Raw genomic sequence first — 14,681 nt, 5'->3', positions numbered from 1 at the left:
TGGGCGGCGGGGCGGCGGGGAGGTCCCTTCGATAGCTCAGCTGGTAGAGCGGAGGACTGTAGAGGCGCGCGCCCGCCCGCGGGAATCCTTAGGTCGCTGGTTCGATTCCGGCTCGAAGGAGACGGTTGCTTTTTGATTCCTGCGCATATGGATAATAAAAACACTTTTTTTTGCCCTAAAACTCAAGTTACTGTCGGCTTCTTGGCTGCACTGTGAGCCGGTGAGGCGCGGGCAGTCTGTCCCTTACACCAAGCGCCTGCCATGCCCCAAAGCTCACAATGCTCCTCAGCCCCAGGGACCTGCCGGGAAGAGGCCTCGCCGKCGGCGGGCAGGGACAGCGGCCTGCACGGACCCGTGCCCCCGCAGCGCTAAATACAGCCCCGCGTCTCGTTTCCATTGGAGTTAATTCATAGCACCGACCTGGCGCGGGGCCCGCGCGTGTGCTGCGAGGGGAGAAACCGGCCCCACGTCACCTCGCGGCTTCAGCCCTTGAAAAGCCACAAGGAAGTTTGTGAGAGCGGCAAAAGAAGGGGAAAAATAAGCAGAAAAATATTTGAGGGGGGAAAAGAAGTGCGTCTGGCTGAGCTGCCGTATAGTTGCAGGCCTCGTGAGGGAGGCCAGAGGCTTTGATCCTGCTTTTCCACACACCGAGCCCTTTCTCCTCCTTCCCTGTTGGAACTGTGCCCAGTGTTCGGAAGTGCCTCAGAAGGGAGCCAGGCCTGGGGAGCCTGCACAGGAGCAAGCAGGGCCGTCCCAGCTGGCCCCAGAGGCGCCCAGCTCCTTGGGGGTCCGTCCTGGTGTCCACTGAGTCACGGCACTACTTCCCTCCACTTCCCTCCAGGCCTGCAGCACTGACTTTTGTTGATTTTTACTTGTCAAAGACTTAACCCGTCAATATCAATTTCTGTACTCCTACTTTTAAAAGAAATTCATGCCCACTCCATTCTTTTTCATTCATTCATTCACTGATTTTTTTTTTTCTATTCTACAGGATAGTTCACAAAATAAAAGCTCACCCAGTGTCTCTTCTGAGCTATCTCCTTTCTTTTTGTGTCTTGCAAGCTGACTTCCTGACCAGCTGAGATCAGACTTCTTTTTTCTCTCTTACTCAGTAATGTGCTATTACTAAGTAATGTAATATTGAGTAATGTGCCATTACTAAAAGTAATGCATTTTACCTTTAGTGAAACGGAGGAAAGAGGAAAATAAAAATAAAAAAAAAAAAGAAAGAAATAAAGAAAGAAAGAAAAAAGAGGGGAAATATAGAAATGTAGGCATTGATCTCAGGACTCACTGTGCGCTAAACAGCTATTCTAGCTCTTAAGCTATTTCCCTGTTACATAAATGTTAGTGTGGTCCAGCTTCTGTCTCATCCGGAACATACTCACAAATTTCAATGCACTAAGTGCTTTCTACTACAATGGCAGCGTCTAGAATGCCTGTGTAGCGGTGTAGCTATATATAAAGTGTATAAAGGCTTTATGATTCATCTAAGAGAAGCTACTAGGGACTTGGAAATGCTTAATTATTTCTTTATCTGGTCTGCAGCGAGAGCCAAAGAAGAGCTCTGTGCATTTATCCTGTTTAATCATTTCTACCTGATTTGTTGCTAAATATCAGCAGGAGGCTATAGCATATAAAAACCCATCCCTAAGATACTCTGATAGAGGGAGAGCGAGGTGGGCAGGGAAGGGTATCCTGTCAGATACCTGAGGGACCGCCTGCTCCAACAAAAGAGAAATCTCAGCTTCAGCATTGAAAGAGAAGCTTGTTTATTAAAAATATAAAAATAAAAAAGTTTTGGGACATACACAGAAGGACCTCGCAGCACCCACCACTGCAGGGAGAGGAGTCTATTTTGGTGCCTGAAGGACCAGCTCTGTTGCCAGGGTGCAAGGTGGTCAGGAGGGACCAGCTGGAGGACAGGGCCACCCGCCCGAGTCTCCCTTAGGGTCAGGGACTAGTGCCGGTCCCCAAGGCTGGAGGGAGCAACTCGGGCTGTGGCAGAAGAGGCTGCAGCAGGACCATAACTTCACGGGGAAAGTCGTTTGTTTAAATGTGTAAGAGGGCAAGGGAATCCACCCTGCGGGTTTTCCAGCCCTTTTTTCGTCCACCCTTGGCAGGCAAAAATCATTGCAACGAGCCAGGCAGGAGTCGAACCTACAATCTTCTGATCCGTAGTCAGACGCGTTATCCATTGCGCCACTGGCCCTAGGCTGGGTTGCTGCACTGGATGGAGTTGGGCTGCACCACCAGGAACAGCACCAACACCAGCAGCACCACCTCCACCACCACCACCACCACCACCACCCCACCCTACCCTCACAGCCATCACTGCCACCACCTCCACCACTGCCATTGCAACCAACACTACCACCACCGTCACAACCACTACCGCCACTTCCACCACCACCCCCACCTCCGTGGCGGCCACCCGGAGGGAACTCCCCAAGTTCCTCCAGGATGGAGGTGTGAAGTGCCTAAGTGATGCATCTCCAACCTTGCTCCCAGCCTCATCTTTTGCTGGGGCTTTGTTCTTAAAGGAAAAAAAAAAACAAAAAAGAAACACGAAATTCTCCAGCAGAAGGTGGCAGCTGTGCAGCAAAAACCCTGCTTTCCCCTTGGGTCCCGCCTCACTCACTATCTGATGTTGCTGCACCGTGAGAAAGAGCTCTGCAACCACGGGCTGGGAACAAGTCATGTCCTATCACCTGCCGCAATACCTGTGCCGAAACAAAAAAAATCCATAATATCATGCAATTTGCAAAGGTTGGGAGCTGTGTCATGCTGTTTCGCTCCCAGACACGGGTCCCGCACCCCCTGGAGCAGCATCCCCTGCACACCACGGGCAAGCTCCCAGTCTCCAGCAGAGCCTTTCTGCTCTGGCTGCATTCGGGGGCAGTTTCTCCAGCTGGGAGAAGGGCGATGCGTTCTGCCCGCACTCCCACAGCCCCGCAGCAGAAAAGCCCCGTAGCCGTCACCTCACGTGCGGCCAGACCGCCGCAGCAGGGCCAGGGGAGGCAGGCAGAGGCCTGCAGAGCCGAGGCGGGCAGAGGAGGGAAGGCTGCGCCGCTGATCCGTCCGGCGGATAAGGCTGTCTCTGAGACACYGAGATGGTATCGCATCCTTGTCATTTCGTATAACGCAGGCTGCACTGTGGTATTGATACCTCCCCCGTTGTAACATGCTAGATGATTGTGAGCACGTTCGCTCCTGTCCGAGCTCTGAGCTTCCCTCAGCCCATACCCCTTATTTTCTTTCTACAGCTTAGCTGTCGGGGATGATTCTCTTTCTGACTGTCAGGATGGTCTTTGCCTTTGAATCCATACGAAGCACCACTTTGGAGAAGAACCAACAGAAGGAGAAARGAGATCAACGCTGCAGTAGCTGTGACCTTGCTCTTGGTATGCTTGATGCAGGCAACAACAGCTCTTGTTCTCCATATTCCTTGTCAGACAGGTCTGAAGTAGGCCTTGCTTTTCCATGGCGAGACAGGCAACACCTCACAGTGTAACTGCGTTCTGAATTCACTCTCACAACCTTTGGGTGACGCTTGCTGCCCTTGTTTCTGAGCCCTTTGCTGCCCGTAGCACAGCCAAACGTGTGGGCTCACTGCTGTCAGCAGGCTGTGCGCCAGCAAGCTGCCCAGCTCTTTCCTGTCKCAGTCTTGGTTGCTTTGGGCTTGACACTTGTCACTTCAGGCTCTCATAAACAGGTCTGCACTGAAGAGCCCAGCTACTGAAAAATGAACTGTGCCTGAGTGTTGCCTGTTGCATGAGGGCTGCGGGTTTGCATGAGCATGATATCTAGTCTAACGTTATTAAGCAAGCAAAGCCAGCTGGGGCACTATGGAGCGTGAGGAAAAATGAATGTCTCTTTTTCCTCTTCCTTAGGAGAAGGAAAGGATTCCTGTCATTCACTGCCAAGGGTAATGAGGAGCTGTTGGAGACGGACATTAATCACCACAAGCCTACCTGAGCACGCGTTGCGACCATACTTTCCCAGCAGCGGTGGTTTTGCCCAGTGACTGTGTACTGCAATAGGCAGGCTGAGCCTGAGCATCGCAGTTCTGGGCCTTTCCACTGTGCCACATCGCAAGACCGATCCCTTAGAAAAAAGGTTGATTCAGTTTCAGCTTTCACAAGCAAATATATGTTAATTTGTTACTCATCCTTCACTCAGAGCAGTGTGACACCTTCATCTTCTCGGTCCCTCTTTCTTTTGTTATTACTTCAGACCCTTCCTCTGGGAGAGGGAAGACTGACATGCTCAAGCCCTTAAAACTACTCCTCAAAAATACYCCCACCTCAAAACTACTCCCATGGACACAAGTCTGGGTCACAGCTCTCAGACCCCTTTCCCTCCAAAATACAAACCTGTCCTTTTTCCTTCAGTCAAGCGACCAAAATGGACACATTACAAAGCTGGGGAGACAGCTAACACCCCTCAACAGAGGTCCAGAACAACTGATTCATTGCCTCAGCCATGCCTAAACATCACTGGGGACTGTGGCTCTCCCCAGTGGGCTCCTGMACGTGGTGGTATTGCTCAGCACCTCATCTCCTCCAAAGACATGGGGCAGCAAGACAACAACCGCATTGCTCGGGCCACCATGCAGGAGGGTCTTAAACTCAGCCCGCTCCTCACAGCGGCAGGTCTTCTCCTTCCAGGGGTGTGTAAGCAGGTGGGGTGAGAGCTTTCGCCTTGACTCACGAGTCCTCCTGCAAGTCTGGGTGCTGGTGATACCAAGTTCTGGGTAACAGAAAGGACCCTGAAGGCGAAGGCTGAAAAGAGGATGAGCCAGCTGAACAGCTCTAAAGTGAGGAGGCCTTGCTCCTCTTCTTTCTCCTTCCTGCTCTTTGCAGGTAGATGGGCAGCAGAGACTAGTCCAGATTGCTCCTGCTTTGCCCCAGGCCCTGCAGGGTGCTTTTCCTTCATAAGCAGAGACTTGCAAATAGCTCCTGTTTCGCAGAACGTTTTAGTTTGTTTTCCCTGGATTAAGCAGGAAAAAAAACATGAATGAATGGAGGTGAGCATGCCCAAATGACTGGCAGGCATATAGTAACAGGAAAAAATGTAATTATACATAGAAATTTGCTGAGGTTGGGGTAGCATCTTTTTCCATTTGGGCAGCTAGGACTTGCACCTACTTCTCTAGTCAGACTTGTTATCCGTCACATGTCTGAGCCAGGCAGTATAGCAGGGTGCCCCATATTTGCACAGATATACCAGGGATGTCACCCTCTACTGCATGATGAGAGTAAGAACAAAGATTTTAAAAGCTAATTTTTTAAATTTTCCTTGTACCTCTAAGAGAAGAGCCAGCCAAGGCTGCCACGGGAAGCCAGGCCCTGGCAGGAGGTCTGAGCCAGGAATCAGGATCCAGGGATCCAGGGCACAAACCACCCTCATGCTCAGAGTAAACTGGAATTGAAAATCAGGCAAATGACCGCCGGTGAAAATAGATTGGGAGAGCTAGACTTGGGAAGGGATGAGAGTTTGGGATGTGCAGCTAGGGAAGGTCTGGGTCGGAAAGCATAAGCTGCAGAGACTGCTCTTAGTGTCCACCTCTGCCTTCACTTGGTAGCTTACCTAGCCGTGAGACTGCAGATTTACAGCCCTTATGAACTTTAGGTTGCTGGTTTAAATTCTGGCTCAAGGGAAGCTTCTCTCTCATTTTTTTCTTCTTTTTTTCCCTTTTCCTTGCTCAATACATGGACTTACGTCAAACCATAAATCCTGCAACAAACTCCTCCAAAGCCCTAGGGCTCCAAGTCTGCCCCAATTCTTCACGCCAGGCAGCCTTCCTGGTTGCTCCCTCTCTCTAGAAGACATTTATTCCCTCCTGGCAATCGCCTGTCCTCAGCCCCTGCAGCTGAGGCAGGGCTTGCTCAGCAATGCTGTGGATTCGGTGGAGAACAAGCTGGCAACCTAGAGAACAAGCAAGGTGCCCCAAGCTCTTTGTGGAGATTTACCACATCCTTTGGCAAGGAATGAGCGATTAGTATCCAATTACACTGAAATCATACCTAATTCAAGACAGGTCAAGACAAAATGCAAATAAAAACACTTACTCACAGCTGCCAAAATAGATAAACTCATAAAAGAGGTAGGTGGAGAAATGAGAGAAAACCGAGCTTCATTTACTTCCTTTGAAGATTAAATCAGCCAGGCCATTCTCTCATATCCAGGCATTTTGCCATAGGCTGTGCTGACACCRCGGGTAGCAGAGCCTCCCTTCCTCCACACCTCACCTCAGGCCATGGTGACCAGGAAGTGTTTCCTTATGGGGGAATGCAGTACCTCTCATGTCRCATTTCCTACTGGAAAAAACAATTTCTCCCTTTCCAGGGAGGTCCAGTGGTTTATCAGGGAAGTCCCCCTATTTCCACCCCATCCAGGAGACAGAGTACCCCTTCCTCCTAGGAAAAATAAGAATGATTTCATTCCTTTAGCATTACTTCTTGGCTCAAATGCTAAGCAACAGAGCTATCACGGGAAAGGCACTAGCCTGATACCTGAATGCTCCCCTTTTTGGGGGGGTATGTGGGCTTGACTGGGGACCCTGACTCCACTGCCTGTCACACGCTTAATGGACATGCTTCCAGTGGAGACAGTCGTGTTGTCCCTGCTCCATTTTCCAGCACTGCAACTTCATCCCCTCCCCTACCTTTGTCCATCCTGGTGCTCTAGTCCAAATCGTTTTTCTGTTCTCCAGGAGGCCAGAACACCCTTGGCACTGAACAAAAATCACCGTGCAGATTAGACACRGCAGGGATCGGGAAGCCAGGAACAGCACCGTGTTTTGAAACTGCTTCCTGGTCTTCACCTGGCCCCACTCACACACTGGGTTTCTTAATTTCCAGACTGGTACAGCCTGTGAGGACCAGCACAAAGAATATTTCTCATTGAAGCATGTTAATAAGTCACTAGTGGGAGGACAGGAAGGCTGTCACCTTCTTCAAGGGAAGGAACTGATTACTGCCTGGGTGACACTTGATAAAGAGCCATCATGCTTCCCTGGAAGTGAACTAAGGCTGACTTCCATTCCTGGGAGTGAACAGCCAGTCTGAATATATCTCAGGTTAAAGTCTGCTAGGAGCTCAAGAAGCTGCCTGTGAGACCTAGGGGATCAGGAGCACCCTCACGAATGCAACCTGAGATATGTCACGCAGCGACAACTGTTAAGGAAGCCRTGTGCCCTCTTGGGGTAATCCCCTGCGAACCAGCTGGTGACGGTGAGAGACCTGGCTGGTTTAGACAGAGGGCCAGGGTTGGAGCCATTTAGTGTCTTTTAAGTATTCCACAAATATATATTTTACATGTCATTAATAAATGTTTTAATTTGCACCTTCCCTTCATCTGGCCTCAAGTAAGTGGGATTTCAAGGTTAGTGGCTGCTAACAGGTGTTGCTCACTGAAGGCTGTGGGGACCATGTGGCCTCCCAGCTCGTACGTGGACTCCTGGCTCGTTCTCCGGAGTGTTCGAAGGATACCCACGTTTGCCCCATTTTAGCTGCAGGAGCAAGGTGTTTAGTGAAACACTAGATGTCAGGAATGACAGGGGCATCCTCAGCTGATACAGTTAACTGGGAAAATGCTCTTTGCCATGGAATAAGAGATTGGCCCCCAGGCTCCTGAAGGTCCTCAAGTGTCCATCAGGGAGGCKGGGTGAAAAGCCTTGTGGTGACAAAGAGCCTCCCCACCCCAAAGCCACTTTCACTTGAACTGTAATTGAGCCACTGACCGAGGATTCCTCTGAAAACGTCCGTGTTTTTTGCCCTTACAAGCAGAGCTGTCAAAGGAAGAGAGAGACATCTTCCCAGGAGTAACTCTGTGCTGGTTCTCGCAGCAGCTCAAGTCCAGAGAGGGTGGGTGCAGACACACTGCACTGGGGAACGAGGAACTGAGGTCAAAAAGGCACCCTGGGACTGGAGCTCTGCACAGCAAGGCTGCTGCAAGGCTCTTGCCCCTCTGGGAAGCGCTTCCTTTCGGCGATTATGGGCAGAAATAGCACAGGACCACACTGTGAGTAGGTCACTGGAGATGTGATTAGCAGTCGGCTCACACATAAATCAAATCGCCCCTCTGCTATTTGCATCACACGGTCTTTGCGATTGTGTGAAGCAGCAGAAATGCACAATGTGCTGCGCCAGCCGCTCACCTCCCAAGGTTTCCTGAACTCCACACACCTCCAAGAGGACACAACCACCTTGCCAATGCCTGAAGCAGAGACCAGGAAAATCCAGCCCCACTGCCTTAAAAAGGCAGAGACACGAGTGACAGGAGGAGGCAAAACCAGCAAGAAGCTCCATCAAAGGACAGAATTTGCACCACCTCTTCCCTCTTGCACACCACATGCCCTTGGTCCAGCACCACTGCCAACCTCATCAAACAGCCCAGTTCACCTTGCACCACAGACCTTTCCTCAGCRGTGTGAGAGCTTGGGAAGTCACAGGGCAACACGGCAGGACTGGGGAACAGCAGGACCAGTATATCCTTGCACGCAGTGAATGCATAGTTTGCAAAAAACCACGTTTTTCTGGTCTACGTTTCACTAGCAGCACAGCTCTAAATGTTTTGATAACAAAACCACATACATTGGGTCTCTCACTATTGAGAGAATCTCTCAATATCTCTCTGATAAGGTCCCGTGCTCTGCTTTGCCATGACAGCCCCGCCAYGTTTGTCTCCCTTATCTGAGGGGCATGAGGGAACACAGAGGCAGCGCAGCATTTTCCTGTCTTTACTGCAGTGTTGGGACAAGGAGGATCAGGCTTCTCAGAGCAGGGCTCCTTCCTTCCCACACTGTGCCAAGCGGAGCTACGGACAACCATGGTCACCAGGAGCCACTGCAGGGCTGGGCACAGGTTGTGCTTGCCTGGATAAGGGGGATGGACACAATTTGGGGGAGGAAGAAAGCCCCAAGCTCTGTCTTCTCCGCAGATCACTGGTGACATAGATGTAATGCTTTCTTGTTGTGAACAGTCCATTTGTGCCGCCCGTCCCTGGCCACATGTGTACGGGCCTTTACAGTGAGAGCTGTATCCGCAAGGAGCCCCACTTTAGCTTTCCATGCAAAACACGAATTGTACTGCAAAGCCCTCCCTTCGGTGGCAAGGGCAAAGCCTTCGAAGAGGCACCAGCAATCGAATTTCCTCCATGGCCACAAGACGTAGTGTCTGCCCTTTCTTTTCTTTGTATTTGCTGAGCTCATCCAGAAGCAAAAACGCTGACTCCCCAGAAGGAGCTGCGCGTGGTAGCAGAGGGGGGCAACGCTCTGCATGTGGACACCAGCCTGCATGGTTGGGATGATTCCTGAAGTGATAATTCAAAAGGACGTTAATATAATATACTGCTGTTGATACAATGGGTGCAATGTCACAGCGGACGGCGCTGCCGAGCATGGCTTTACAAGGTGAGTGTTCAGTTCCTGCCTGGCTTGAGTACATCTCCTCCCATTGCTGTTGTCTCTACAAACGTCTTGACCCACCATCTCATGCGTTGCAGGGAGACACAGGGAGAGAGGGAAGAGCTTGGCCAGTGTCTGTCTGAAAGGGGAACTTGCCCTTCTAAAATAAAAAGAAAGGCATTGGTGCTTCAGAAATGAATAGCCTTGCTGAGTTTGCTATACACTCAAAGAGTATTTTGCTAAATATTCAAAGAATATTTTCAGAGCATTGGAAGATATGTAAGAAAGAAKAAAGAAGTTGGAACTACAACAGGAAAAAAGCTAAAAGACAGAAGGTATCACCCCTACCACCACTTAGCACTACACGCTGAGCAGGTCTCTATCAGGTCCCCTAGTTCCTTGCTGTGTAAAGGCTTCCCTGGCACCACACTTTGTTTAACGGGGACAGCACAATGCTCAATCCTTCATCTTCCAGCACTAAATCTCTACTCTGTCCTGGAGGAATGACCTCAAGACAAGGAGAGGTAACAATACACGCTTGCCCCGTCCAGCAGCCTGGGACAGTATCTCAGCAGGTCTCTGACATGGTGCAAAGCCATACCTTGATCATGACCTTAAAGCAAAGGCTTTATCTGGCTCTGAACCACAGACTAAAGCATTATCCTGGACAGAAAATTACCCGTGCTCCCCCACTCTGCCAGCTGGGCTCGCAGGGAACGTACGGAAATAGCATCAAGAGTGGCTGATGTTGATATGACCAAGGCCATGGAGAAACGTGACACTGGGGTAGGGCTCTAGCTCTGCGAAGTGATGAGCTGACACCAGCTGGGGAGCCTGAGCGGGACTTGTGCTGCAAAACAGTCATCCCTCCAGAGCAGCACTCTCATTTCCTAACAACAAAGCTGAGCGTTTGGAGCGGGGAAGGTTTGAAGTGAAGCCCTATGAATTTTTAAGGGCAGAGCAGAAATGTGACCTGTTTCCTTACCACTGCTAAAGCTCTCTGCAATCTGCTTTTCCTAATCTCCTGCATGCTTGAAAAGCCTCCCTACCACTTCCACCTCTTGCTGCCTGTGTCCAGCCCCGCTGTCACAACATCAGCTCATCCTTTGTTAACCCAGCACCAAATACCCACTCCACAGAATATTCCCAGAATTCCCAAAAATCCAAAAATTCCCATTTCATAAAATATCCCAAAGTTCTGCAGTAAAATGCAGGAACAGCTCAGGGTGGAGCCAGTCATTCCTTCGTCTCAGGTAACAGGGCAAATAGTGACAGTTTTCAAGCTGGCCCCCAGTGCCGTGCTGCTCTAACAAGCAAAATCAAGGGAAAAAGGTCAAGGCTGTGTTGTCCAAGGCCCGTGCTATGGTTTGGATTCACTTTCATGCTTTGCCTGTGAGCTTCAGGTCTCTCTCTAGCAGTAAGCTGGTGAGGGATGAGCATATGCAAAAAGGGGATGTGGGTTTGGGAATCCTGAAAGCAAACCTTGGGCCTGTACAGCTACGTATGGCTCAGCGAGAAGCCAAACTAGGAATGTCATGTGTGTTCACCCTGTGTTTTCAAGCTCACAGATTTTGAGACTACAGATAATTGCAGTAAAGGTGATAAACGTCTAAGCTTAATCACAGCTCAGGTTTCCTCTGCATCCCTAAGAGAGAGGTCCTGGCTGCTATTTCTAATCCTTATCTATAGCACAGTTCCTGTGCTCTCTGTCTGTCCTCCCAAAATCCCGTGCTCCAGCATATTTCATGTGCTTCCAGTGATTCATCCTTAGAAATGCTTTGGGTCTGTCCCTCCTGGTTAGTTTTTATATATGCAAAAGCAAATTTCAGGCAGTGCCAGTACCCCCTGCCCAGGTCCCTGTCTGCCTACAGAACCAGCCTGTCATGTTGTTCTGATCTCCAAACACTGACTGCATGCTTCCTAGCACTGACTATAGGGTATGCAAACACTAATATGTAGGTTGAGTGTAAAAACAACAATCTCAAAAGGTTGCGTAAATTGACTTGTAGGGTAATTTCAGTATTTATCAAGGGATGTTCATTGATTGCAATAAAATCATGAAATGCAAAATGCTGTTTGCACTTTGCACCTGTATAAGCAKAAGGACTTTAACTTACTTTCGGCTCGTTGCTTCATAAGTCACTGCAAAAGTATTTCCRTGACGCACCGGCCGTAGTGCTCTAAAGGCACCGTTTTCCTTTTGTTTTGCCATAATGGAAGATATTTTTTATGGCTGACACCTGAGAGCTTTATAGCAATAGTTCAAGATAAGGGGTTGTGGAGAGGAATTCTCTGAATGCAAAACCCCAGGGTGCCACAGCAGCACTGAAATTGGACTCCAGGCCTCCCTCAACCTCTCCTTCCTCCTTCAAATCCCTCTCCTAAATCCAGCACCTTGCAGACAGCTTTCGAGGCTCCCCAAGCCCTCATTCCACAGCCCTCAAGTTGCTCTCCGTTGCAAAAATAGAGGGGTTAAAATCTCTGCCCGTAAAAACAAGCCCATCTAAATGAACTAGCCGTATGATTGGCTCAGCAAAAACAGATAGCATTCCCGGGCAAACTATTCCAGCATAAAATAGAGTTAAAAACTCCTGTAAGGTTCTCGGGGACAGCTGAGATCCAGGGTTCCTGCCCGGGGAGCAGAGGCAGCGCTGGGGGATGACCCCTTTGGAGGGGCCTTCGCCCGCTGCGCGACACCCGCACGCGAGCGCTGTCCCTTTGGCTTTGCCCTCGGACTCGCGTCCCCCGCGCCGCACGCAGGTCCTTTTACACAGTGACGTTCCCAACGTGCAGCTTTTAGCCCGAATCTCAGAGCCCCGCGGCCACGAGGAAGCGCCAGGCACGGTGCCGGAGGAAGGCCCGGCCTCCTCTACATCACGTTACAGCCGTGTTGGCACGGAAGGGCCAGCTGATGCGGAGTGAAGAGGGCAGGCATGAGGCATTCCCACTGCTCTAGGCACTGAAGCCACCCCTGACCTGGCCACGGAGGGGAGGGAAAGAGGAGAAGTATCTGCCCGCTGCTGCCAAGAAAGTTTCCCACCCTGGGCTGCCAAGAGCCCCAGCTGCCCGCGCAGCCCTTCCCGTGCCGCTTGGCAGGGCCGCGCCGCGGCAGCCGGTTCAGCCCCACCGCTGCAGGCTTCCCTAGGAAAGCAGGACTTTGTGGGGGAAAAACATGCACGTGTCGTTGTGTGGCTCCTGATGAATGTGTAGGGCTCAAATTCTGGCTCAGTGGGCCGCAAATGGGGGGAGAATTTCAGCCAAACACTAATAAAGAAGCGTGCAGTGCGTTGCAAATCAAAAGTTGGAAGGCACTGAATTCAATGTGATTCTTTGCCATTGCGTGCAGGGAGTGTTATTCGTTTTCATGTGGAAATCAGTGAAAACTTTTGCCTTTTTCATTCCCCTGAAGTACGTTTTCCAGCCTGCTGTTGCACACGAGCAAAGGGCCCTGCTTTGGAAACGGGGTTTCTCCCTCCGCAGCAGCGGGCACCGGTGAATCAGCCCAGCAGCCGCTGCAGAGCACGGCTGTTCATATGCACGCGCTTTATAGCAGCAATTAGCAAAAATGTGAAAGCTTTCCACAAGACACTTAACAGAGAAAATATTACAGTTGTTGATTAAAACAGAAGATAACATATTGACTACAGGCAGTACAGTATAGCAGCAAAGTGATTTTATACAGTACATGTGGGGGCTTTGGCTTGAATCTGAGRGTGAGATATTTATTGCTTGTACAGTTGTGTGATAAATTATTGGCAAGTAGAAGCACAGATGGCTTTCCCTTAAGATCAGGCATCACATGCCACAAATTATCTGGGAAATTGTCATTTTAAAAATAACTCCAGAACAAGTGCCAAGCTGAGAGGCATATCAGTGTCTAATAAACAGATATAAACACAGCGGCGCCCAAGACTAAAGTGTATTTGAATTAAACTATGGCTAGGAAGAGCGTGCACAATTAGTACCTATTCTCTAGTAGTGCAAATTAAAGCTTTTCATACTGTGTTTCTTCTGTCTCCCTCTAATCAGGAAATTTGTGTCATAGTTTTTGGGGTGCGTATTGGAGCTGGACTGAATAGTCATGCGAGACTCTTGCTTTACAGCTCMAAAAAAAAAGAAATATCCCCCCAGAAGAAGGTAAGTGCAGCTGCAGGGCAGCGTTGTAGCTGGTTTCCGAGGCGGTGACAAGCGCGAGCCCTGAGCTGTGYGGGCGCAGGAGCGGCCGCCGCTGCTGCCGCCTTCTCCGGCAGCGACATGTGCTTCACACCTGGGCCGCTCCCGCTCTTGGCGCACCCTGAAACACCCGCCAAAATCCCCAGGGATTTGGAGCCGCAAAACGGCAGCTCAGCCAAGAGCTGAGGGCAGCAGGGCCCCGGCGGCGCTTTCCGCCTCCCGCCRCGCGGCTCCTGCGGCGGGCGCAGATAAGCGGGGAGCCGCGGGCGCTCGCTATCGCCCGCGCGCCCCGAGGGGGTCGCGGCCGTCGCTGAGCAGAGCCGGCGCGGGCCGCCCCGCGCGCCGCTGGAATGCGCCTCGCGCGGCCCTGCCRCCCGTCACCTGTCCGAGTCCGTCCGCGCCGCGCTCGCTTATATGGGCACGGCRGAGCGGCACGGCGTGACGTCGGGGCGCTAAAAACAGCCCCGGCCGCCGGCAGCCCCTCGCTCGAGCCATGTCCCCCAGCGAGCGCAGCGCGCAGAGCCGCTGAGCCCACCCCAGAGCCTTGGATCTCTTTCAAGGGAAATTAACCCGGGAAGGCACCGGCGGCGCCGCGGTCCGGAGCGTATGCCCCTGGAGAAGCTAGGCATGAGCACCTCCCTGAGCTACAAGTCCTTTTCCAAAGAGCAGCAAACCATGGATAACCTGGAGAAGCAGCTGATTTGCCCGATCTGCTTGGAGATATTCACAAAGCCCGTTGTCATCCTGCCCTGCCAGCACAACCTGTGCAGAAAATGTGCCAGCGACATTTTCCAGGTAGGTTCATTCCAGCAAAAGTTACTCTTGTAGGTACCAGCAGCCCTTGTTTAAATGGATGGAAGGGCACAATTTCTCCTGTGCTTGATTTGATTCTGTTCCTCCTGGTAAGGCTGGGGCCAGTGGGCTAAAGCAGAAGCTGCCCTTACGAAACATCCTCAAGGTCCCCAWGTGGCTTTGAGCTGCTTGATCTTGGTGCTGGGGGGAAAAGTGGGGAGGGAGAGAGACGTGCACTGGTTGCATTGGTCCAACATGAGCTGGCCTCTGCGGAGATYGCCCCATGCTCCAAGTACGAGCGCTG

General features: G+C 51.1%; 1 protein-coding gene and 2 non-coding genes across 3 annotated transcripts in view; 2 read left to right on the top strand and 1 right to left on the bottom strand.

Moving 5' to 3' along the window:
• The first annotated feature begins 25 nt into the window (after positions 1-25).
• TRNAY-GUA lies at positions 26-120 on the top strand. The gene is made up of 2 exons: positions 26-62; positions 85-120. It is a non-coding gene; the product is annotated as a tRNA-Tyr (tRNA).
• A 2,019-nt stretch (positions 121-2,139) lies between these two features.
• On the bottom strand, positions 2,140-2,212 carry TRNAR-ACG. The gene has a single exon. It is a non-coding gene; the product is annotated as a tRNA-Arg (tRNA).
• An 11,884-nt stretch (positions 2,213-14,096) lies between these two features.
• TRIM55 (tripartite motif containing 55) overlaps positions 14,097-14,681 on the top strand; it is a 39,621-nt gene continuing 39,036 nt past the window's right edge. The window contains exon 1 of the mRNA XM_026035610.1: positions 14,097-14,380. Within this exon, the coding sequence (XP_025891395.1) occupies positions 14,192-14,380 (189 nt within the window). The 5' untranslated portion in view covers positions 14,097-14,191. The remainder of the gene's footprint in view (positions 14,381-14,681) is intronic.

The sequence above is a fragment of the Nothoprocta perdicaria genome, unplaced genomic scaffold (assembly GCF_003342845.1).
Source record: "Nothoprocta perdicaria isolate Ctin4 unplaced genomic scaffold, notPer1 scaffold_162, whole genome shotgun sequence".
Taxonomy (NCBI): domain Eukaryota; kingdom Metazoa; phylum Chordata; class Aves; order Tinamiformes; family Tinamidae; genus Nothoprocta; species Nothoprocta perdicaria.
The sequence above is the reverse complement of the archived record's forward strand: the minus strand, read 5'-3'. Positions and strand labels throughout refer to the sequence as shown.